Genomic DNA, 25,170 nt, shown 5'->3' on the forward strand with positions numbered 1-25,170 from the left:
TAGTGTGGGGGGGCCTTCTCACCTGAGAGGAGCATTCATGTGTCCGCTCCACACTCTGGAGCAGGCTGAAAGCCCCATGCCACTGGCACATTCCATGCATCCTATATCTCTGCTTGTCCCCACCTGGCTTTCCTCACTCGTGCTCCACATGGTGGGGAACAGGGCTGCAGTGACCCCAGATTCATCACTTTTCAAATTCGGTGACCCAACCTACTGCTTTCCAGCACCTGTGCATAAAGTCCCAGGGAAGAGTGCGGCTGACCCAGCCTGGGTGACAGCCCCAGCGCTGGGATGCCTGAGGCCAGGGTGCTGGCATATGCCATCTGGACATGGCCGGAGCACACCCGCCACCCTGCAGTCTGGGAGAGATGGGGGCGGGGCCACTCCTCAAAGCGACAAGGGGGCTGTTGCCAGGAGACGGAAGAAGGACACAGGTCAGACAAAACCAGCAAATGTCCAGCCCATGAATTTCCTTTCTGGAAGCAAAAGAAGTATAAAGGCTGTAACATGGCACCAAGCAAAGGGGAAACGAAAAAGCGGATGTTTGGGCCTCAGAGCCAGATGTTGGAAATTTTTTGGCAGTTTGTTGTGTAGTGTAGTGTAGTGATGTTCCAGAGAGTCAGAGGCCCTGGTACATGTGGATGGTTCCCCTCGTCTAGTGTGGGCCCATGCATATAAGAATGTGCTGCCTACCCACAAGGAAACACTGGAAGAAGAGGCCAGTGCCTGGGTGGAGGCCTGCCATGCCTTGCTGCTCCAGAGCCAGGATTCTGACATCGCCTGGCCTCGAGCTTTGGGTGGTAGAGATGGCTTCTGCCTGAGACCCAAGCCAGAGAAACCCTGGAGCACATGAGGGAGTGGGCACCATGGTCTCCAGAATGTTCTGATGGGATGACCTGGGGTACAGATGATCAAGGTGCTCTTGTGTAGGGGAAATGGTGAGAAATAAATGCATGCTTTTTTCAAGGTAGAGGGAGATCTGTATTATATTGGAAACTTGTTGCTAATGACTGAAACTAAACCCAAACTGCCTTAAATTTTAAAGGGGGGGAGCATTGGTGTGTCTGGGTGGCTCAATCAGTTGAGCATCTGACTCTTGGTTTCAGCTCAGGTCATGATCTCGGTCAGGGTTCTGAGATAGAGCCCTGTGTCAGGCTCTGCACTCAGTGGGGAGTCTGCTGGAGATTCTTCCTCCCTCTCCCCCTCCCCCTCTCACCTCTTTCTCAAAATAAGTAAATAAACCTTTGGGGGGGGGCATTATCTACTCATATGCTTGAGAGTATGGCTTCAGGCATGGCTGGATTTAGGAGCCCGAACAATGACACATGGAATCTCTCTATCTCTTATCTCTGCTTTCCTCTAGTTGGCTCCACATTCAGACATTCTTCCTATATGGGAGCAGACAGCTGCCAACACAGGATGAGTTCCCATGCTCCCAATCATCCCCAAGAGAAAGAGCTTTTCTTTTCCAGTAGTTCCAACAAAATCCTTAGATTAGCTTTGATTATCCTGATATGATTATGCCCATCCTTGAATCAATCATGGACACCAGGGACAAGGAATGTGCTGATTGGCCCAGGTGGGGGTCGTGTAACTACTCTGGACCAGTTTCTGTGATTGACCAGGCCTGTGTCACATGGCGTAAGGGAGGAGGGTGGACTCTCCGTAGACTGGGAGCTTCTTGTGGGCAGCGATGGCACCCAGTGCCCCACTTTACTGTCCCTGCTGCCACTGAGCCCAGCAGACGGCCAAGCCCAGGAAGGATGAGGGTTTCCTCCTGACTGGCAGGTGCATGGACCGTCAGAAACATATGGGGTTTCCCATTGTCTGCTCTGAATGAGGGACGGAGGGGACACTTCTCCTGAGAGGGCTGAGGTGACTTGGAGAAGCTTGGGGCCAACAGCAGTGAGAGACCCAGTAAGGGTGGGAGACAGAGATTCTTCACTTGGTCTCGTCACAATTTCTGTCAGAAATAACTTCTGACTTTTCTTCATTCACCCAAATTTTGTTGCATGCCCAGAGAGCGCTGATGCTGTGCTGGCCGCCATGACCAAGACGAAGTCTCTGCCCTCATGGGACTGACCTCCTGGCTGGGGGAGACAGTCAACGAGTGGGTGGCAGTAAACAGGAGCAATGATGGCTGGGTGAGGTCGGGGAGGCTGCCTGACTGTGGCACTAAGTGTATCAGTCAGCCTGGCTGCATGACGAACACCACGGGCTGGCTGGCTTAAACAGACATGGGTTGTCTCACAGTTCTGGAGGCCGGAAGTCCCGGAGCCAGGGGTCAGGAGGGGTGGATCCTTCTGGAGGCTCTGTGAGAGACTGTGTTCCGGCCTCCCTCCTGGCCGTGCAGATGGCTGTCCGCTCCCTGTGTCCTCACGTAGTCCTCCTGCTGTGCGTCTGTGTCCTAATGAATGTCTTCTTCCTATAAAGACATGAGTCAGATTGAATTAGGGCCACCCCAGTGACCTCATTTGAACTTGATCACCTTTGTAAAGACCCTGTCTCCAGATACAGTCACTTTCTGAGGTGCTGGGGGGTGAGGACTCCATATGAATTCAGTCCACGGCAGGAGGCTTCCTTGAGGAGGTAACATTTGCGCTGGGATCTCAGAGCCAACCCCTCTGAGTCCCTGCCAAGTCTCCAACCTGCCTGCCCCCCTCCAGCTGCCCCCGCCACCCGCTGGGCGCCAGCACCAGCCCGGATGTGATGGCTGTCCCTAGCTCCCCACCAGTCCACCGGCCACAAAGTGGCCTGGGGTGGGAGGGAGCTTTTCTAAACCCACATCTAACCTCGTAGCTTCCTGTTGCCCTTAGAATAAACATTGGCCTCCTCGCAGTAACCGTCGTGGCCCTGAGTGATCTGGCCGCAGCCCACGGGTCCGGCCCCGGCGTCTTCCACTCTGCCCGCTGTGCACACCGCTCTGGCCACAGCGACCCACTGCTCCTCGGGCCTTCAGTTCCCGCCCGCTGTCGGGCCTGCCCCGCCTAACTCATGTCCATACTGCTGGTCTCTTCCGCCAGGGCTCACTTTTTCAGAGGCCTCAGCCCCATCAAGTCTGCGCCCCTGCCATCTCTCACAGCCCCTGGCCTTTTCCGTCCTTAATGTATTTTTGTGATGACTTCATTCATGTCTGCGTCCCCCAGGGGAAGGTAAATTCCATGAGGTCAGGGCTGTTCTGCTGCTAAGTGCAGTATCTCTCACACCCAGTGCAACAGCAGGCTCAGTAATGCGTCTGTCCGATGAATCACAGAATGAAATTAGCAGCCAGGCTGGCAGATGCCTCTGGAGACCAATGGGTCCCCTTGCACCTGCCCCCCACCCCAGTAAAGGCAAGTGGGAGCCAGAGATGAGGGGCCATGGAGAGCACTTCCCAGGCCTGGAGGCCCCTGAGGACTGGCCCACACTCCCCTCTTCATGATTTATTTTCAGCTCACCCTCCACGGCCCCCCTCTCAAGCTCTTCTTCCTACTGTTGTTCTCTTGTTTTCACATGCTAGTCTCCTTTTCCTGCGAGGCTTCGCTCAGGAAACGCCACGCAGCAAAGGAAGCATGGTGCACAAGCCCCCAGGCCCTCCGGGGCGGGCTCCGGGGCCTGGCCGGCTGCCTGGCAGCCGCCACCCCTCAGCAGGCCCTGGCCAGGCTCTGGGTGTCCTGTCTGCCCTGCAGCTTCCCAAAGCTCACAGAGTGCCTGAGTGGCTTGGGTGGCTGAAAGCAGAAAGAGAAGCAAACGCAAGTGACACTTTCCATCCATTCTAGAGAAAGCTGAGCTGGGGGTTATGGGGGGAGGTGTGTGTGTGGGGGGAGAAATGGTGATGGTCTTCTGATGTGTCACCTCAATGTGTCACTCGGTGACAGCCTCAAGTTGTCCAAACATGAATCTACACTTGCTGTGAAGGCATTTTGCAAATGTTATTTAAGTCCATAATCAGCTGACTTGCAGTGAGGGAGAGTATCCTGGATAATCTGGGTGGGCCCGATTTTGTCATTTGAAAGGCCTTTAAAGCAAGACTGAGGACTCCCCTGAAAAAGAGAAGGGGTTCTGCCTGTGCCCAGCCTGCCTGTGACCTCCCGCTCCTCTGGATTCCACCCTGGCTGAGCCAGCCCCCCAACCATAGAAGCCACTTCCTTGCGAGAAAGCTCTTGAGACAACGCTATGGCTACAGACAGAGACACCGATCGATACTCCCCACTGGCCCCGCTCCTTCAGCTCTCCCCCGACAGTGACTCACCCCAGGGCGGAGGCAGAGGGGAGCAGCACTAAGGACAAGGCCGGCATTTCTGGGCACCTGCTGGGAATGAGGCACTGTGCTAAGGACTTCACGTACACGACCTCATTTAACCCCCAAGCAGCGCTGTGAGCCATTTTCAGTAATAACTCTTTAGGCTGCAGGAAACAGAAAACCCAAGTCCAGGGGCACCCGGGTGACTCAGTCGGTTAAGCGTCTGCCTTCGGCTCAGGTCATGATCTCAGGGTCCTGGGATCAAGCCCCACATGGGGCTCCTTGCTCAGTGGGGAGTCCGTTTCTCCCTCTGCCCCTCCCCACCTCTTGTGCTCTCTCTCAAATAAATAAATAAAATCTTAAAAAAAAAAGAAAAGAAAAGAAAACCCAACTCCAAACAGCTTAAATCTTAAGGACACTGTTGATCATGGATGAGAAATCCAGGGGAAAACAGTTTCTTCGCAGCTCAGTGATGTCTGCAAGGATATAGTTCTTTTTTTTTTTTTTCTTCTAAGATTTATTTATTTGAGAGAGAGAGAGAGAGAGTGGTGGGGAAGGGCAGAGGGAGAGGGAGAGAATCTTAAGCAGACTCCCTGCTGAGCTCAGAGCCCAATGCAGGGCTCAATCTTAGGACCCTGAGGTCATGACCTCATGAGCCAAAATCAAGAGTCAGAGGCTTAACCAACTGAGCCACCCAGGTGCCCATGCAGGGATACAGTTCTTCATCTTCCCACACTGTCTTCCTCAGTTTGTCATCTTGGCCTGTCAGCAAATCCCTCATGGTCACAATATAACTGCCATGGCCTCAGTTATCACTGCCACGTCCACAGACAGAAACATAACTTCTTCCTTGGACCTCCCTTTTCCCAGAGATCCTCCTGGAAGACTTCGCCTCCCCTCTCATTGGCCAGAAGCACATCACATGCCTATCCCTAAACTAATCCTTGGTAAAGGGAAGGAATCATCATGATCAGCACAGACCAATCAGATCTCTTCTCTAGAAGCACATGACCACTCTATGCCTGAAAGAATAATTGAGGTTGTGTGTGCCATGAAGGCAGATGGGTGTGTCTGTTTGTGCAGTTGTGTTTGGTTTCTATGCAATTATAACAAATTACCACAAACTTAGTGGCTTAAAACAACACCCACTTATGATCTCACACTGTGTAGGCCAGAAGTCCAGGAAGGCTTGGCTTGGTTCTCCCTGGGCTCTCACAAGGCTGAAATCAAGGTGTCATTGGCCAGGTATAGAGGCTCTGGGGTGTGTTTCCAAACTCAGGCATTGGCAGAATTAGGTTCCTTTTGGTTGTAGGACTGAGATCCCCATTTCCTTGCTGGCTGTCAGGCCCTGGGGTCACTCTCCACACTCCACTTCACGTGGCCCCATTCACCTTCCGGCCAGCAAGGACCCCAGTCTTTCTCATGCTTCAGATCTCCCTGACGATCTTTCTTGTGCCAGCCAAGAGAGCTCTCTGTTTTTATTTATTTTTATGTTTTTTAAGATTCTTTCTTTCTTTCTTTGAGAGAGAGACATAGAGAGCACGAGCAGGAGGTGGGACAGAGGGAGAGGGAGAAGCTGAGAAGCTGAGCAAGGAGCCCGATGTGGGACTCGATCCCAGGACCCTGGGATCATGACCTGAGCCGAAGGCAGACGCTTAACTGACTGAGCCACCCAGGAGTCCCTAGAGCTCTCTGGGGTTTTTTTGGGTTTTTTTTAAGATTTATTTATTTATTTGACAGAGAGAGACACAGCGAGAAAGGGACACAAGCAGGGGGAGGGTCAGAGGGAGAAGCAGGCTTCCCGCTGAGCAGGGAGCCCGATGCGGGGCTCGATCCCAGGACCCTGGGACCATGACCTGAGCCGAAGGCAGACGCTTAACGACTGAGCCACCCAGGTGCCCCGAGCTCTCTGTTTTTAAAGGGACTCATGTGACTAGGTGGGAACAATAACCCCCTTGAGATCAGCTGTACCATATAACATAACACCATCATGGGAGTGACACCTCCCCCCATTCACGAACTGCAGGAATTACGGTGTGGAACTTTGAGTCATTCCTAGAAATTCTGTCCACCCTGCAGTAACCATGGTGTGCACCACAGTAAGACTTTTTTTTTTTTTTTTTGGAAAGGTAAAGTTTAGAAGGGTGACATGAGTTGCTCAAGGCCATACCAGCCAGGGGTCCATGTTGCAAACAACAGGAAATAACACCGGCTCACTGAAGCAGGAAGGGAATTCTTTGGGAGGGTGTCAGGGGTCAGCACAGCCAATGGGCAGGTTGGAGGGCCAGACTCGGGCCAAAAGCAAGGCAGGGCAGACCCAGCCAGTCCAGGAGCAGGCTGCTGGGGTGCCCTCCTGCCACCCGCAGCTCATGCCCCATGCCATCAGACGCCACCAGTGAGCTCACATGAGCCTGCACCTGTGTGTGAACGTGCATCCCACAGACCGTCAGCCGCCCACCCCCTTAGCGTATCAGCTATAAACAACATCCCTCCCTCCTGCTGACCCAGTACTGCACTCTGCTCAGTGTGGCTTTCTGGCCCCTGCCAGATGGTTGCTTCGCTCCATATCCTCATTCAGTGCTCTTAGCAATCCAGAAGGGGCTGGCTGGCTGGCCTTAGGAGCAAAGGTGAGACCTCAGTCCACCACACTGATTAAACATGTTTTCCCTGGACGAAATTCTATCCACTGGGGGCAAAAGTTAGTTAAATCAGGGGTTCGCAAACTATGGCCCGTGGGCCAAATCTAGCCCTAGGCCTATTTTTGTATCTGATAGAAACTATGATTTTAACCTTTTAAAATGGTTGGGAAAGGGGTGCCTGGGTGGCTCAGTCAGTTAAGCGGCTGCCTTCGGCTCAGGTCATGATCCCAGGGTCCTGGCATCGAGCCCCGCATCGGGCTCCCTGCTCAGCAGAGAGCCTGCTTCTCCCTTTCCCTCTGCCTGCCGCTCTGCCTACTTGTGCTGTCTCTCTGTCAAATAAATTTAAAAAAAAAAAAAACTTAAAAAAAATGGTTGGGAAAACTCAAAAAGGAACAATATTCCTGACACAGAAAAATTTCATGAACTTCAAATTTCAGTACCCGTAAATCAAGTTCTATTGGAACACAGCCACGTTCATTCCTCTCTGTATTACCTGTAGCTGCTTTCGCACCAGAAAAGCAGCACTGAGTCATTGCAACAGTGACCACATGGGCTGCTAAGCCCGAAATATTCACTACGTGGCCCTCTTTGGGAAAAGTTTGCCGGCCCCTGTGTGAAATGATAATGTGCTGGTCATTGGTGAACATTTATTCTGACATTTGGAAACTTATGTATCCTGAGTGGGAGACTTGGGCTGGAGCAGGGGTAGGAATGGATTTTTCCCCCTTTTCTTCCCCTTTCCCTATCTGAGCTATAGACAACCATTCTCGTGTGAGTTCTGTGTATCTTCTTGTTGCTGTGTCCTTGCAAAACGTGTGGTTTCGTGTCTATGTTCTCTTTCCATAATGGCACTGCGCTCTATGCCTCACTCCGTTTCTTGCATTCTTCGCTCGGCACTGCATGTTTCAGGGGCACTGGTTATGTGCACGTCTGTCCCCTGCTTCTCCTTCTGGTGAGTTTCCCACCCAATCCCAGAGGCGGACACCCACCCAACCCTGGAGCGGCCTCCCAGCTCCTGCATCTGCACGTGACACTGATGAGCATCCTCCACCATGCCACCTTGCAGATGGGTGTAGAAACTTCCCCCAGAAAATATACCCCGGGGAGGAATTGCTGGGTTGTGGGAGGCTTAGACAGAATTTAGCCAAGATACACCAGCTGGCTCCCATGTCTTCTTTGATGTAATGCAATTCACCAAATGCTTTGGACCTTGTGATTTTGCTTTTGAGTTTTGATTTGAGCTGTCCCCCACCCCTAGGTTTGAAGGCTATTCATCCTGCTGTATGTTCTATTTTAATTCTGCCCTTCACATTTAGTTCTTTATTGAGGATCCACCCCTTCAGGTGGTATAGATGGGGACCCAGCTCTTAAGTAGAGAGGGATGCACTGGGATTATGGCAGGAACCTCACTCGTGATATATTTTGTGTTTATGCTACAGCGGCGTTAAGTTCTAGGTTCAGATAATTGCAACTTAGGCAGAATTGTCACTGCACCAACATAAATAGTGAATTGAATAGGTGGCTTACAAGTGAGAATCACAGTTCCAGACAAAATGACTATGAACTATTACTTCCCCTTTTAACATAATCTCAGAGCTGTCCAACAGAACTTTCTGTGATGATGGAAATGGCCTACCTCTGCACTGTCCAGTATGGTAGCTGTAAGCCCCACGTGGCTACTGAGCACTTGATACGTGGCTAGCATGGCTGAGGAAATGAACCTTTAGTTTTATTTCACTACAGTGAGTTTAAATTTCAGTAGCTCAGTGTGACTAGTGGCTGTCATATTCAATGGCACAGATCAGATTAAGAAACTGTGGGACTCTCCCTGCACTCAAGCATCTCTCTGAGGTTCTTGGAAAACAAAATGACTAGAGAAGGAGGCAGTTGTGAACAGAGGATGGGAACTAACAAGAGTTGTGTGCCCACCGTGTGCGAGGCACATGAATCCTTCACTTAGCCCCAAGTCTCGTCCATGAGCGGGGGCGATGTCCCCATTTAAAAGCTGGGGAGGTTGAGTCTCAGTGAGGGGAAGGGACTTGATGAGGGCACCCCTTGACTGAGAGGCTGGCCCAGGAGTAAACAGGTACAAGCCAATCCCCAAGCCTGGTGGCTCTCTGAGCCCAGAGGCCACGTGGGGAGGGGACAAGGATGGCTGCAGGCCAGTGGGCACTGGCAGGTACAGACCCTGGGTGCTTCCCCAGGGCATGGGCGTGGCCCAGGTGGCTGACCCGGCAGCTTCAAAGTCCAAATCCATCGGCCGGGCACCTCACAGTCCTCCCCCCACCCACCCCCCGAGGCAGCCTAAAGCTAGGTTTGGGTGGAGGCTGCCTTAGCCAGTGGGACATGAAGCTAGAACAGAGGATCAGGGACAGCGTCTACAACAGGGCATGTCTCTGGAAGCAACATCTCCCCCAGGGACGTTCTGGGAACTTTTGTGGAGGGAGTGTTTGTCTCAATGACTAGGGGGACAATGTTCCTGACACTTGGGATACAGGCCTCTCCACAGGTCCTGTGTAACCCAGGATTGCCCTGTACCCGCCCCCAACTTCCACATGTCCCTGTACATTCATTGTGTGAAAAACTTGCTTTCACTACAATGATCTAAGACTAGAATCTAACTCTGCTTTACCTATAAAATATAATTTTTTGCATAGTTTTAATGTACAATGGATTTTCCAAGAATGCAATGCTGTGTGAGTAATGGGAAGGTTATACTTTGTTTGGAATTTTCCAAGAGTTGCTCATCATTTCAGAGTCACATCATAGATGCTGACAACACTTAACCAGCTGATAAGGAATGCCTGTGTCCACTGACGTTCATTATGCTGTGTCCCAGGGAGTCTACATATCTATCCATCTATCCACCCATCCATTCGCCTATCTATCCATCTATCCATCTGAATATATTTTCTTAGCCCTTATTTCAAAATGTCAAATACAGGAAAAGAATGTCAACAATATGCGATTGAATATTACCTTACTAGTCTCAAATTCAAACTTGGCCATTTTAACAACAACAACAACAAAAGCAGAAACAGACCCATAAATACAGAGGACAAGCTGATAGTTGCCAGAGGGGAGGGGTGGGGGATGGGCAAAATGGGTGAAGGGGAGTGGGAGGGAGAGGCTTCCAGTTATGGAATGAGTGAGTCAAGCGGATGAATGGCACAGCATAGGGAATAGAGTCAATGGTATTGTAGAAATTTGTATGGTGACAGCCGGGAGCTACACTGTGGCTGAGCGAGCGTAATGTATAATCACCATGTTGGACACCTGAAACTAATATAACACTGCGTGTCAGTTACACTTCAATTTAAAAAAAAAAATCTGAGCCATTATAAGTAGGTTTAAGCATCTAAAAATATCATTATGTCTGAATATTTACATATTGAAATATATATCATAAAATTCCTTTTTCCTTTAGATCACTGTTAGAGCATCACATTAATTGTTTCAAAATATTTGTGAAGATTGGGTATATTATTTATCCAGCTCATTTTGGGATCACACAGGGACATTCCAAAATATCCATTATAAGAAGAGGGTGCCCATACTTAGAGTTGGGGGTCCTCTCCAGTGGGGAGCAAAATGAGTGGCGGAGGTGGTAAGAGTGTAGCTCTCGAAGCACTCGGAGCTCACTGTGTGCTGGTGTCTGAGGGTTTGCCAAGCTGCAGACATTCTCCTAGGGTCTGTGTCATTTTTTGCCGTATCTGCATAGCACCTGTATTATTATTATTTGATTAACATTTTTCCTTAAATCATCTCACTCTTTATACTTAAATAAATTTATTTAAAAGAATGGTATATTGGGGCACCTGGGTGGCTCAGTTGGTTAAACGTCTCCCTTTGGCTCAGGTCGTGATCTCAGAATCCTGGGATCGAGCCCCATGTCCAGCTCCCTGCTCAGTGGGGAGCCTGCTTCTCCCTCTCCCTCTCTCTCAAATAAATAAATCCAATCTTTAAAAAATAAAAAATAAAAACAAAAGAAGGGTATATCACTGTCACACAGGTAAAACTAAAACTGTTTGGTGTGCTTGCTAATTGTTTTTTAATATGTGCTAAAAATAAATGCTTAGCTGTTTTAAAACACGCACACGCACCTGTACATCTGAGCGCCATCTCAAATGGCCTTGAATGCTGGTGAAGGCAGGAGCTCCCCATCGTTAGAAGACATATTGAAATATATATTATAAAACTCTGTTGTGAAATAAGGGCTAAGAAAATGTATTCAGATGGATGGATGGATGGATGGATGGATGGCCGGCCGGCCGGCTAGGTGAATAGATGGGCAGGTAGATGGATAGGTAGACATGCAGACCCACTGGGACACAGCATAATGAAGGCCAGTGGACATGGGCATTCCTTATCAGCTGGCTATTTTGTTTCATCTTTATGGGACCCAAGACCCCTCTGTGTTTACTGATGAGTGAGTGGGGGAATGAAATGAAGGCTTGGGGAGGGGTCACTGCAAAGCCATAGTCCTGTGGGGTGCAACCCAGATTTGGCCACTCCCCAGACCCCTCTCTGCGTCACAGATCCCAAGAAGGGGGGGTCTGTCTGTTGGAGACCCGGAAGCCAAGGGCCAGGAGCTCAGAACTGGAGGAAGGGAGGAAGAGCAACATCTGGCCTTTGTCAGATTGTGTAAGCCGCTGGGCTGGTGGCCAGATGTAGCCGTCAGCCTCTGAGAGGAGGGAGACATTAGAGGTTCACCCCAGGCTCCGGGCAGTGCACAGATGTGACCAGCTGGAGACAACGCCCGACCGCACACAAGGACTCAGGTCTGTCTGGGTGTGAGGGTGTAAGCAGACAGTGGGCAGCCTCCAGGGCCCACCTTTCTCCCCAGAACTGCCTGGAGCTGAGAGGGAGGTCCTGCTGCAATGCCTGCTGAGTGACAGGCACCTCTGCAGTCCCAGGAGTCCCCCCTTCCCCCGATTCCTCCATGGCTCCCAAAGGAGAGTTGCACAGAGGTGCAGGAAGGCTCACAGGCCAGGGAGACATGGAGCAAGGATGCTGGGCCTTCTCAGTCCTGGTTTGGAACTGGCAATTCTTCCCATTTTAAGGAAGAAAGAACAGCCTCAGGGTTGGGAGCAGACAGAAAAGAAGGCCTTGCTAGAAATGACTCCCTTTGTTTTGTTGTTTTATGTATTTCTCTGGTTACTTTCTATGTATGACAAGATACTGGCTTTTCACTACTGGTAATAATGTTTCCTATTAAAGGAAATCTGTATTAGTAAGCAATAGGGTCGGTGACCAAAAATGTCTGCAGTTTAGGAAACTCTACATCATCCTCCCACTTTGAGGGTCCGCCCCTCAGTGAGGTGGGCAGGGAGGTTAGCCCCTGATCCACAGGAAAAGCTGATGGGAGCTGGGAAGCTTTGGAGCTGAGACGCCACCGGGATCTTGTGGCTTCAAAGTGAATGCTCTTCTCTCTGTCCTTTCAGGAACAATCTAAGAGTAGAAGGTGTTGGGGGAACCTGGGATCCCCATCCAGGCTCTGGATTTGTCAGAGCCTGACCTGACCTTCTTCTTCCTCACCCCCACTACTGCCAATGGTTTCATTCATTGATTCATTCAGCCAACTGTTACTGGGCCCCTCTGTCCCTGTGCTGTATGCCCAGAGGAAATCCCAGTCTGATGAGGGACACAGATCCTAACAGGATACCTGGGAGCATGTGAGCTCTGGGAGTCCAATCAAGAGACAGGGGAGTTCTGAGAGGAAGTGGCATTTGCATTGGAGAGGGGAGAGCAAAGGGCCAGTAGGATTTTCCAGACAGAGCTTGCTAGACAGGGGGTGCACATTGAAGATGGAGGAATCTGTGTGATCTTGGGCAAATTACTCTGTTCTCTGCACCTCAGTTTCCTCATCTGTAAAATGGCAGCAAGAAGAATCATTCCTTCTTAGAGTCGCTGGGGAGGGTAGGTGAGTTAGCACAAAAATACTCAGAAGAGTAGAGTGTCTGGCACACAGTAAGGCCATTTAGGTGTTAGCTGTGCTTGTCATGTGCGAAGGCCCCAAGGGAGACACACAGGAGGTTCAGTGGTCTGGCTGTGCTGTGCCCAGTGGTCATCACCAGTGATGAGGCTGGAGGGTTGGGTCAGTTCTTGGAGGACCTTCAGTGTTGTGTCAGGACATTGGAGTTCTTTCGAATGGCCACCGAGAGCATTTTGAAGGGAAGAGAGACAGGGCCAGAGCTCACCTCTGCTCCCTTTGGCAGTACAGAGGGGACTGGGGGTGGGAAGGGAGCAGAGGGACTTCTCTCCCCCTACAGGGCCCTCCTGAGCAAAATGTGTTCTTTCTTCCTTGGGATCTTTGCTCTGCAACTTCAGAAACTCTTCCATGGAGGGACTAGAATAGCAAGGGATCTGGACTTTTCTGGTTGGCCCTGGGAAGCCACAGAGGGCTTTGGAGCAGGGTCAGAGCTGTCTTCCAAAAATGACCATGACAGCAAGTGCTGATGGCCCAGGAGTGGGGGGAGAGGAGAGATGTAACATGATGCAGCTCTGTGACCTTGGGGCTGGCGTTTTTAAGGAGGCTGGACCTGCAGGTCACGGGGGGCCATAGCACCCAGATCATTCAGCAAGGCCACAGGTGACCCTCTGCCCTGTCCCCAGGCAGTTCCATCTCCTCCCCAGAGCCAACCTTAGGGACCCATTCTTATGGGAAACCCTACTTAAACCACTGGGCCACATGGTCCAGTCCTAGGGTGGATGGCTGTCAGATTTCTAGGCCCAGAAAATCCTTTCCTCTTTTTCTTTTTTAGAAAGATTTTTATTTCTAAGTAATCTCTACATCCAACATGGGGCTCAAACTCACAACCCCAAGATCGAGAGTCACATGCTCCACTGACTAAGCCAGCCAGGCAGCCCTTACGCCCAGAAATTCTAACAAAGCCTTTCACAAACCAGGATACTCACTACTGAAGTGACAGATTTGCAGCCAGTCAATCAAGAACCATTATAAAAACATGTCCTATCAGATCAAACCATTTTAAATTGCCCTTTTGCAGGTCAAAAGCAGCAAAACCCAGTAATTCCATATGGTTCAACCTAATACCTGCAAAGCTCCACTGGCTTCCACCATCTATAATATGTGGGATTTTCCAAGGCCTGGTGACATAAAGGATGGGGCAAGAGAACAAGCTCAGGCTTTGGAAGGATGGACTTAGGTCCAGATCCCTGCTGGCCCCCAACCACCTCTGTGACTTAACCTTTTCTTCCTCTGAGAGATAACAGTCTCATAAATCCAGGGGATGAGCAGTACCCAGAATAGCACACATAAGGCCCAGCCCAAAGTTGGGGTGCCCAGTCAGGGTCTGTTCAGCCCTTTCTGATCTGCTGTAAGTCCTCTTCTCTAGCCCTGCTGGCCCCCATCCGTCCCCAAATACACCTGCTGCCTTTCCTCCTCCACTCAAGCCTCTTTCATTCTACTCAACCCCAAGTCCCCAAGTCCTCTAGGACATCTTCCCTACCCTGCAGACCCAGCGCCCTCCTTGTCTACGTGAGGGTCTGGCCCTGAGTCCAGTGGGTGTGGCCCTGAAGAGTGAAGGCTCTGGGCTCCCTGTCACCCAGAGGTCCCCTGAGGGCAGGGGCTGCACTCCTTCTCCCCTCCTCCTCCTTCCCACTTCTGTCCTCACCTGCACAAACCCAGGCAAGGGAGTGGCCACAAAATAGCATGATATGACGGCCCTTTGCCGAGCAGCCTCCCTGCAGCACCCCTGGCCTGGGCCCTGAGTGAAGGGTCAGACTCTCCGTCCTCAGGTATGACCTCCGCTTTGGGTGGCCAGGTGGGCGATGGCGCTTTTCACTGAGGGGAAGCAGGAGAAGCAGACAGAGAAAGACAAGGACACTACGAGGCATCTGCAATGCCTGTGGGACATCCAGGTGGAGATGCCAAGGCAGCAGTTAAGCTGGGTAAGGTTGTCAGAAAACTGGATCCCAGAAGCCAGAGCTGGAGATACATTTAGAAGTCATCAGTGCTAAAGGCCACAGCACTGGCTGAGACCCTTTATAGAGTGAATGGATATAAAGAAGTTCTCAGGTGGAGGCTGAGGGCACACAGCCAGCATAGAGGAATAGGGAGGAGGAGGAACTGGCAAAGTAGACAAGGCGACGTGCCAGGGAGGGAGGAGCTGTCTCCTGGAAGCCACGGGAAGAAAGTGACCAGGTGAGGGAGTCATGTAGAGTTCATTGCTTTCTGTGTAGTAGTGTTCATGAAATGTGCTCTATGAAGTGTGCACTATGCAGTGTGCACTGTGAAATGTGCCCTATGAAATGTACACTGTGAAGGGTGCCCTGTGAAGTGTGTGTGTGAAGTGTGCACTATGAAGTTTGCCCTGTGAAATGTGCCTTGTGAAATATGCCCTGTGAAGTATACTCTGAGAAGTGTGCCTCTGAAGTGTGCCCTGTGAAGTGTGTGTGTGAAGTGTGCACTATGAAATGTGCCCTGTGAAGTGTAGTCTTCATGTCACCAGCCAAACGAGACGAGCACTGAGGAGCACCCACTGGGTCTAGCAACTCAGCAGTGACGGGTGACGAGCTGAGATTGGAACAGCAGAGGCAACCCCTCAAGAAGCTCTGCTCTACAGTAGACAGAGAAAGGGGTGGAAGCTGGGGGCAGCCATATGGTGGGGAGGGTTATTTTGTTTGGTTGGTTTTGGGTTTTTGTATTAAGGTGGAGATATTACAGCACATTTGTGTGATTATGTGAGTGATCCTACAGATTGAATCAGCAGGGTAATGACAGACTCGGTTAAATACCAATTACTAGATATGAGTAGCACACCCTCGGTCTCCCTAGGGAAACTCTGTTTCTCCGCAGCCACATTTTATTTCTTGGAAAATTCCGAAGTGTGTCCTCATCTGTCCCACTCTCCACACTCTTCTCAGTGGCTTCCTCTTCCTGACGTCATTGCCTGTGACCTGTAGTCACCTAATGAGAACGGCAGCTGGGCTGCGTCATTGCAGCCTTGTCTTCCAAGCTTCCCTCCCACTGGGCAGGGCCACTGAGGTGTGGGCCTGGAGCCAGTGGCCCGAGCGGGTATCCCAGCTCCTCCAGACCTGAGCTGTGCGGCTTGAACAGGTTGCTCGGGCTCTCTGTGCTTCCACTTCCTCATCTGCAAGACGTGGGGAATGGCAATACCTACCTACCTCGTTGTTGTGAGGAAAATGTTTAAAGCACTGAGAACAGTGCCTGGCACCTACCGCGCGCTCTGTGAAAGATTTAGTCGTTGTTAATGCCGAAGGTTGCACTTGGAGCAGGGCTTCTAAGACTCCAGTGGCTGTGGGGCTGCGGGAAGTGTAGGGACCAGTGTGCCAGAGCGAGCTTATGCTAGGAAACTTCTAAATAAGGGCTGTCCCCTCCATCTCATTTTGCTTGTTGAAGCCCTTAAATAATTTAGTGGGAGGTGGGGGGAAGCAACGTCTCATGGTGGGAAGATGTAGATATTGTCGAGTTCAACCTCCAACTCTATTCAAAATTCCAGCCATTGGGGCGCCTGGGGGGCTCAGTCGGTTAAGCGTCTGCCTTCGGCTCAGGTCATGATCCCAGGGTGCTGGGATCGAGCCCCACATGGGGCTCCCTGCTCAGAGGGGAGCCTGCTTCTCCCTCTGCCTGCCACTCCCCCTGCTTGTGCTCACTCACTCTCTCTCTCTCCTTCTGACAAATAAATAAAATCTTTAAAAAAAAATTCAGGCCATTGAAGTCCTGACCTCCTTACATACCTCCTCTGCCATGAAGCTCATTACCTCACAAGACAGCCCATTCCATTCTTGGTCAGCAATCCCTGTGAGAAAGTTTTCCCTCACAGTGAGCTAAAACTGCCTCCTTATGATTCTCCAAGTCTCACCTTTGCTTCCCCCTCATCCTGATCAAGCACCACTCTCTGGGGCCATAATAAAGGCTACTTGCCTCCACCCTGGAGTCTTCAAACAGTGGCCCTTGTGTCTTTTCTTCTTCAGGCTGTGGCCCAAGCCTTTGGAAACCTCACATGGTTTCACGCTTAAACAAGAATACCCACCCATGGGGTTTTCACATTGCCGGCTGCCAAACCATATCTCCATTCTCAGCTTGCATTAGAGGGGCTTGAACGCAAGACTTAATCAGTCAGAGTTACTGGCTCAGAAGACACAAAAGTTCAGGGTTAGCCCTGGCTTCAGGCAGAGCCTGATCCAGCAACTCAAATAATGTTATCAAGGACCTCGTTTCTATTGTCATCTTTAGGCTCTATCTGTAGTCCCCTGCATCTCTAAGCGGTCCCCTGGGAGTCACCAATGGCTGTCACAGCTCCCCACCTCATCCTCACACCTCACTACGCAGGGAGCAAGCGGGTTGGTGCATCTCATTGGCTACCTGTGCAGGCCTCAGTGAATCACGGTGGCCAGGGGCGGGATCATGCTAATTAGTGTGGGAAGGGGCCATGTGCCCCTCTCTCCTCCGAGCAGATGCGCTGCTTTTCGTAGGGGTAGGTGAGCAGGTGAAGTACCTGGGTGGCAACTGGGGGCGCTGTTACCCATGGGGAGGGGAGGTGCTGGGTGGCCACAGGTGGCCGATGCCCCCGCCGAGTGCAGCCCCGCAGGTCCCCTCTTGCTCAGCTCAGCAGTCTTTGGGACACTGAATCCACCTGACAAACCCTGCTAGGACCCTCTGTAGTGCCTCGTCCCCGTGTCCCAATCCCTCTGGAACAGCAACTTGGTTTCCCTGACATGCATGCGGCCAACACCGCTCCCGGCCAAGCTGGCTCCTCTGAATACTCACAGAGGCCTAATCGAGAGAAGCCAAGCAGAGACGGGGGGACCTCCGAGGTCATTGGCTTCAGTGGCCCACCTGCAAAATGGGGGCCAAGTCCCACTCTCAGTTCCTCATTGGCAAGGCTGGGGTTGGAACCAAGGACCCTGTCTCATCCACCGTGTTGTATGGCTTCTACCTTTACAGTAGTCTGTGTGGGCGAAGACTGGCCGGTGACTCCAAATAGCGACTCCTGAACTGAGCAGAAGGGTCCTTGTTTTCCAGTAATATTTGGTCCTGGGAAATCCACTGAAATGAATCTGCATAAAATAGGACCAAAGAGAGTGACATGTGTCAGATTTGGTTGAGGCTTTAACTTGAAAAAAAAACCAAAATGTATGAAAGTGAGTTTATTGTACTATTTAGTTAATAAATCCAGGTGATGTTTTCAACTACTCATTCTTTTTTTTTAATTGTAAAATTTATACATAACATAAAAGTTACTATTTTAGCTATTTTTTAGTGTGCAGTTCAGGGGCACTAAGCACATTCACACTGTTGTGCAACCAGCCCCACCATCCATCCACAGAAACTTTTCATCTTCCCAAACTGAAACTCTGTCCCCAGTAAACACTAACTCCCCCCACCCTCCTCCCCCAGCCCCTGGCGGCCACCGTCCTACTATCTCCAGGACTTTGACTGCTCTAGAGACCTCATACAGTGTTCGTCCTTTTGTGACTGGTTTATGTCACTGAGCATAATGTCCTCAAGTTTCATCCATATTGTAGTGTGTGTCAGAATTTTCTCCCTTTTTAAGGCTGTATAATATTCCATCATTTGTAGAGACCACACTTTATCCATTCATCCATCAATGGACACTTGGGTTGCTTGTACCTTTTGGCTCTTGTGAATAATGCTGCTTGAGTCTCTGCTTTCAGATCTTTTGGGTATATACCCAGAGGCATTTTGCCAGATCACATGGTAATTTTCATTTTCATTTTTCACTCATTTTTAAAGTAATCTTCATGACTGCAGTACAGCGTACTTATTCTTAGATATAGACTGTTTCTGAGTTGATTATATTCCTTTTGGAATAATTTTTTCCAGCAAAACTGTATGAAAATACAATGGTGCGTCCTTAACTTCATGTTTTCTTATTTTTGCAGTTTAATCATGAGGAGGGTCCCTTTTGCAAAAATATTTGAGACTTTTGTTAGTTTCTCTAAGGGCTTTTCCCAGTCCTCCAAGTCCTCTTTTGGTGCTCCTGGCCATTCCTAATCCTGTTGGTTTTGTCTTATTCAGTCATAGACTGGTCCAACTCCACCACATCCCCACAATCAGTGGTTCTGCTGTAATCCCACGGTTCTCCAGTATCCCCTTCGCCGATATCTCAAAGGCTCTCCTTTTCCAAGATGTGCAGTTTCATTTTACAGACACTTTGTACTGGGTTGTTACATCTGATAGTCAGAGAGAGATGAGGAATGACAGCTTCTGAAGAGATGAGAGACAGATGTTGGTGTACAATGAGGGAGAAGGGAAGGACTAGTTTAACAAGCAGTAGTTCATTAGTGAATATTTTCATGTTATGATAGATTCGTTTTCATGTTTTCCTTGACCTTGTAACTGCAGTGACATGAAAAATGAATATCCAAAAAGTGAGGACCTTAGATTATCAAGAAAATTGATTGATGAGGCTGAAGTAGGTTCTCCAAAGCCCAAAGAGGAGAGATACTTTCAATCTTAATGCAGTTAAAAGTAACTGAAACAATTAAGACTTTTAAAAAAAAATCTCACCCGTAATAAGAAGTCCAGAGGTGGGTAACTCCAAGACTAGTTAACTCAGCCGCTGAAAGATGTCAGGGCTCTTGTTTAACTACTCTGTAATTCTCTCAGCCATTTCCTCTTGGTCACAAGATGGCTGCCATAGCTTCAAACATCATATCCACATGATAATGTCCAAAGCCAGGAAGGAAGGGCATTTCCTTTCCTGATCTTCTTTTTATAAGGGATACAGATCCATTCCAGAGGCTCCTCAGATTTTGCCTTTAGTCTCACTGGCTAAAATTGGGTTACAGTCTGTGCCTTGGCTGCAAGAGGTGCTGAGAGAGTGAGTGTCTGTCATGGAAGGTTGGCTCTAACATGCTGGCCGCTGGGTAGGGAGTCAGTAGGGTCAACCGCAGAGACAATCCAGGGTCTTCTTCAGGCACATCATACACAGCTCACCTGTGCAGAGTAAGCAGTGGAAGAGAGTGGGCCCACATCCCACACTCTCCTGCAGGAAGCCGGCTGAGCCCCCTCCTCCCTCTCAACACCTGTGTATTCTCCTCTGCCCACAGGTCGGAGGGCACCCAGACCCCAATCTCGTCACAAGCCAGCCCAGAGCCAGAAGCCAAGAGTGGTGACCCTGCGGACAGTGGGACCAGAAGCCCAGACAGCCCTCCAGAGGGAGCCTGGCAGTCAGACAGCGGTTCCAGGAGCGGACCCCTGGACGAAGGTTTGTCCCCGCCACACTCAGGCTTGCTGCCAGGCTCACGATTGGCCGGCTGTGCCAGGCCCCATTCCCACAGCTGTCCACACCAATGCTGCCATCCAGCCTCCAAACAGAAGCCACTCCCGCTGTGTGCTGAGGCGGGGCTTCCCGAGTAACAAGGGCTCCGTCCTTAGGCCGGGGAGTACAGACACCTGGTGGGAGAAGGCGGTTCCCAGGGATAGGTTCCAGCTCAGTGTGGGGAAAAGTCTGTCTCCTTTCAGCCCCATGCAGGGATGGGCTGGGTGCCCAGGGAACTGAGGTGGAGTGAGCACCCCATCATCAGAGGTATGTAAGCAGGGGCTGGATGGACACCCCTCAAGAAGACCACAAGGAGGCCCATCAGCTCAAGAACCGGGGCCTGGCGGGTGTGGAACTGTCATGTGGGAAGGGGAGCAACACTGGCTGAGGGGTGCCCAGTGCTCTCCGGGCTCAGTCGTGGGCAGGTGTGGGGGCTGCTGGGCACTATCCTTCCCGTTCCTCTTCAGAGCGCCTCACCTGCCCCTGCCTGGGGCACCAGGACAGTATTAATGACCGTGACAGCAATGATGCCACACACATGCATGTACACACACATACATCTACACACACATACATGTACACACGTACACATACATATACACGTGCACGCGCGTACACAACACACATACACACACAGCGTCGGGAAATTGCCAGGACCAAAAACAAATTGTCAGTACTGGGAATGCAATTCATACAACCAAAAAGTCAGGGACCAGTCCCCTCAACCTTGGTTCTGTTTGGTCTGGGACAGTTTCTACTGAAACAAAACAGAAGGGCCCTGAGCCCAACCAGCTGGGACAGTCAAGCTGGAGAGATGGGTGTCCCAAGTCAGGAGACCTGAGTCAGTGGTTCCCAAACCTACCAGGTGGTCAGGATCACCCAGGAGCCTTTTAGAAATGCAGAGGCCCAGGCCCACCCCAGCTCTGCTGCTTGTGATTCTCCTCTCCCTCTGCAGGGGAGGAGGACACAGCTTTGTTGCTCAGGACACTATCTGTCTGTGAGGATCAGGCCATTGTCACTGTCAGACTGGCTCGAATTAATGAAAAAGTCCACGTAGGCTTCAGGCACAGCCAGGGTGTCATGGAACTTCATCTCTTGCTGCCTTGTGCAGAAGGTGCTCCCCTCAGACTGACCAGACAGCCCCCACAAGCTGCAGACCCACACCCTCCAACTCCCGGGCCAGAGGAATGGCGGCTCTTCTCTTCCCTGGAAGTTTGACTCAGATTTTGGCCTGGCTGTCCTTGGCTCACACTAGGTCCCCTGCCGCGGCTGAACTCGTCATGTGGCCGGGCTGTGTGCACTCTGCCTGGCCAGCCTGGACTCACGTGTCCCCTGGGCTGGGGTGGAGTGGGGAGGAGAGGGAAGGCTTCCCCTGAAGAGATGGTCAGGGGCTGCCCCCCCACACCCCCCAGAGATGGAGGCCGACGCTGGGCGGCCAGTCCCCGGGGTTTCCAATGTGCAACCAGACTGGAGTACCCCAACCAGACACGGCCACGTTGGGGATCACACGGAGTCACACACGTGACTTCCCAAATGGTAGAGGCATGTAGCTCCCTGAGAGCTGAAAATCTGTTCAACCTGGTGCCCATGCCCTGCAGAGCCCCGACCCCTGCCCTGTGGCTCCCCTGGCTGGGACTGTCATATCCTAAAATGGAAATAATATGCACCTCTGAGAGCGCAGACAGGCCCTGGCTAGTTGTGTCATCTTAGAAAGCAGAGAAGAGAAAGGGCTCCTTGCTCCCGGGGGCCCTGTGTAAAACCCCAGGGAGGGGCTCCGGTTGGCCAGACTGGGCCAGGCACTGGGGAGGGGACCCAGCAGCCTCGGTGGCCTCACCTTGCAGGGACAGGGAGTGTGGGAGAGCAGCTATCTGGAAAAAGGGCTGATGGTGCCAGAGCCTGTCCCCTCTGCGGGGCCCACCGCACGTCCCCCTGGGGAGGGCTGCCTGGTTCCCTCCCTTTGGCCCTGGTGCCGGCATCCCGTGCTTCTCCAGCAGTGGACGGGCAGCTGTTCCGCTCAGTGGAGGGCCAGGCCGCCTCCGACGAAGAAGAGGAGGGTGAAGAGAAGTGGCAGGAAGAGCAGAGGTCACTGGCAGAGGTCAAGACGTTGCTGATGCGCCTCTCCAGCTGCAGAAGTGGGTATGTGCGCTGGGGCGGGCGGGTGGCTGGGATTGGTGCTGGAGTCCCAGAGCCCCTTCCCAGAGCTTGACCTTGGGGACCTGATTCAAGTCCAGGCTGGGTCACCCCCAGCTCCCTGGACACCCTGGCCCCTAGCCCACGGGAGGGAAGTGAGAAGACAGCCCCCCAGCGTGTGCAGGGATGAAATGAGGTGACTGACAAAGGCACTCTTTGTGGGGAGCTTTAATTCCCATTGGTTTCCTCCCACTCCCCTGGCCGCTATGCCAAGACATGGCCCAAAGCTCTAGTATTACTCCAGGACATACCAGACCCTTCCTTACCCCGTTGCTCCTGCGAGAAACAGCGCTTATAGGGCCCCCTCCAGCTGACCCCCTGGCTTATTTAATCCTCACAACCACTCTGGAGGGAAGAAAGACCCAGATGCCTGGGGCACCTCAGACAAGTTGCCTGACTTCTCTGAGCCTCAGCCTTCTTGTCTCTAAGATGGGCCAGTAACACTTGTCTGGCAGAGGTTTTCTGAGGACTTGCTAACAAGGCTATAAAATGCCTAACAGGTGCCTGATCCCTGTAGGTTCACCATCGGGGGGCGGCATTGACTTTCATTATATTGTACAGTGCTGTCAATTTTCCCGGGTTATTGTTATCACCAACCCTTAAGTCAACAACAAGCATTTATTAAGCACCTACTATGTGCCGGGCAAATCTGGAGGCACTGAGAGAACAGCAATAAGCAAGACAGCACCCCCACCTCCTGGAGCTCCTATTCTAGTGAATGGTGACAAGTGTGAGGAAGAAAGGTGAAGCAGGGGAAGGGACAGGGGGGTGCAGGGAGATGCTGGGAAGGCCACTCTAAGAAGGTGCCATGTGAGCAAAGACCTGAAGGACACAGGTAAGTGCATTCCAGGAAGAGGGAACAGCAAGTGCAAAGGCCCTGAGGCATGTTAGAGGGGCAGTGAGGGGGCTACTGGGGCTGGAGCACAGTGAGTGAAGATGAATGGGAGGGAGGTCAGAGAGATCGAAGGGGCAGATTGGGGGAGGCCTTTGGCTTTTCCTTGGAGTAAGACGGGGAGCCATGGGAGGGTACTGAGCAGGGGGTGCCATGGCCTGGCTTAACTTTCAGGAGACAGACTCAGTGGCAACACCCACATTGTGAGGCTGAAGCAGACTCTGCAGAGCCGCTCCACAGTGCTGGTGCTCTCTTTTGCTGCAGGTGTGATGACCAGACAGCCAAGAAGCTCATGACTTACTTCGGCCACTTTGGCAGTGGTGACCATGCCTGCACCCTGGGACAGCTGGAGGCCCGCATCGCCATGCTGGTGGAGCAGCTGGGGACCCAGGGCTGCCGTGGGAAGGCCCTGGGGACACCTGGGGAGGAGGTCAGCTGAGCCCCAGAGGTTGAGGTCTGGACCAATGCTAGAGTCTCTCTCATGCTGGAAGAACCCTCGAGGCATATCAGCCAAGTCCTGGGCCCTGTTCACAGATGAGCAAACCAAGACTCAGAGAGGAGATGTGACTTGCTTTGATTTAGATTTAATGAAGGATATTTGGGTTGCAAGTTAATGGAATTATAAACAGGTATTTATTAGAATATGGAGCCGGCAAGAACAGCCTCAGAAGAACAGCCGAGGAGATGAGCTTCAGGAACAGCTGGATCCAGTGACTCAGACAAGATTGTCTCCACCTACCTCTATCTGCTCTGGGTTTCTCGGGTGCTGGCCTCAATCCCCCTACTTCAGAAGGGCTTCCTCCATGTGGTGGCGAAAGGAAAGGCAAGGCCACAGACAGCTCTAGGCTCCCATTGGCCCACCTAAGAAAGCCCAGGGGGATAAGAGCCCAATATATTACATCTCAGGGAAGAACTCCAACTGGCCCAGCCTCGGTCCTGTGCCTGTCCCTGGGCCAATCTCTGTGGTAGGCAGGCAGGGTTCAGGGATTAGCAGCTCCCTCAAAGTCAGACAAGGGGGAGGAGGGACACTTCTCCCCAGGAAGGTTACTGAGGGTAGTGGGAGGGAGCTGGAAGCAACGCCAATAGCGGGGTGTCTCCATTTCAATAAGACCACTTAGCATGTTTTTCTCATCTCTCGACTCCATTCCACAGTAATCAAGTGCAGAGTGCTATTGAGAGTTACCATTTCACTAAGCCCTAGCCCACTGCGCTTTCGCAAACTATCGTTTTGATCTAAGATAGCTTTATATTTATACACCTGAAATTCTAAATCCATACTGTTTTTGACGTATCTGTGGTCTGATGTGGATCCAAAGGGCATGGCCATCACCCCTTTTCTAAGTGAATTCCAAGGAAGTGGGGGGTTAGGAGAGTTACTGAGGCATGTGAGTGGTGTCTCCAAGCCACCCTTCCAGTCCCATCTGCAGTGGGCACTGGCACCATGCCTTCTCTGTCCTGCCCAAGGCCCAGAGTGTCCAAGGGCACCACACCTTCAGCTGCTCCTCTTTCCCTCCATCGGTGCCAAGAATTGGGACTGCCTTACTCCTGGCATCCCTGCTTTAGAAGGCAAGTAGCCATGTGATGTTTTGTGACTGCCTGGCATCTGCCCCCTGGTGGGTATCCTGGTAGGACTCATGGTCTCAGTGCTCCCCTGGCCAAGGGTGGGCCATGACTCACGCTGGCCCAATAGGGCCCCCTCCTGGGGCTCTCCATCTTGAGGGAAGTGGGAGAGTGTCTGCAGAGTGTCCTTCTCAGCTCTGACCCCTGGACAAGAGGCTTGAGACTGTCCTACATCTCAATCCCCATTGCTGCCCCATCCCTGAGTTTCTCCAGCTGCCAGTCTGTTCTGGGAATGACCCAGAGCCTGCCAGTGAATTCTCTGTTTAACTAGCCAGATATGTTTCTGTTGCTTGCAACCAAAAAAATGTATTAAAAAGAAAAGAAAGCAGATGG

At 51.5% G+C, this 25,170-nt stretch overlaps 2 protein-coding genes across 3 annotated transcripts in view; one reads left to right on the top strand and one right to left on the bottom strand.

Moving 5' to 3' along the window:
• Window positions 1–25,170, bottom strand: part of RAB43 (RAB43, member RAS oncogene family) — a 353,030-nt gene that overhangs the window by 16,085 nt on the left and 311,775 nt on the right. The window lies entirely within an intron of this gene.
• EFCC1 (EF-hand and coiled-coil domain containing 1) overlaps window positions 1–25,170 on the top strand; it is a 49,597-nt gene that overhangs the window by 12,517 nt on the left and 11,910 nt on the right. Inside the window, exons 3-5 of one of the 2 annotated variants that reach the window (XM_081822986.1) lie at window positions 19,924–20,081; window positions 22,127–22,271; window positions 23,482–23,647. In XM_081822986.1, coding sequence (XP_081679112.1) covers window positions 19,924–20,081; window positions 22,127–22,271; window positions 23,482–23,647 — 469 coding nt within the window. The remainder of the gene's footprint in view (window positions 1–19,923; window positions 20,082–22,126; window positions 22,272–23,481; window positions 23,648–25,170) is intronic. The other variant, XM_081822996.1, reaches the window with a different exon arrangement.

Source organism: Leptonychotes weddellii, chromosome 1, assembly GCF_054177405.1.
Source record: "Leptonychotes weddellii isolate Sample4059 chromosome 1, ASM5417740v2, whole genome shotgun sequence".
Classification (NCBI taxonomy): Eukaryota; Metazoa; Chordata; class Mammalia; order Carnivora; family Phocidae; genus Leptonychotes; species Leptonychotes weddellii.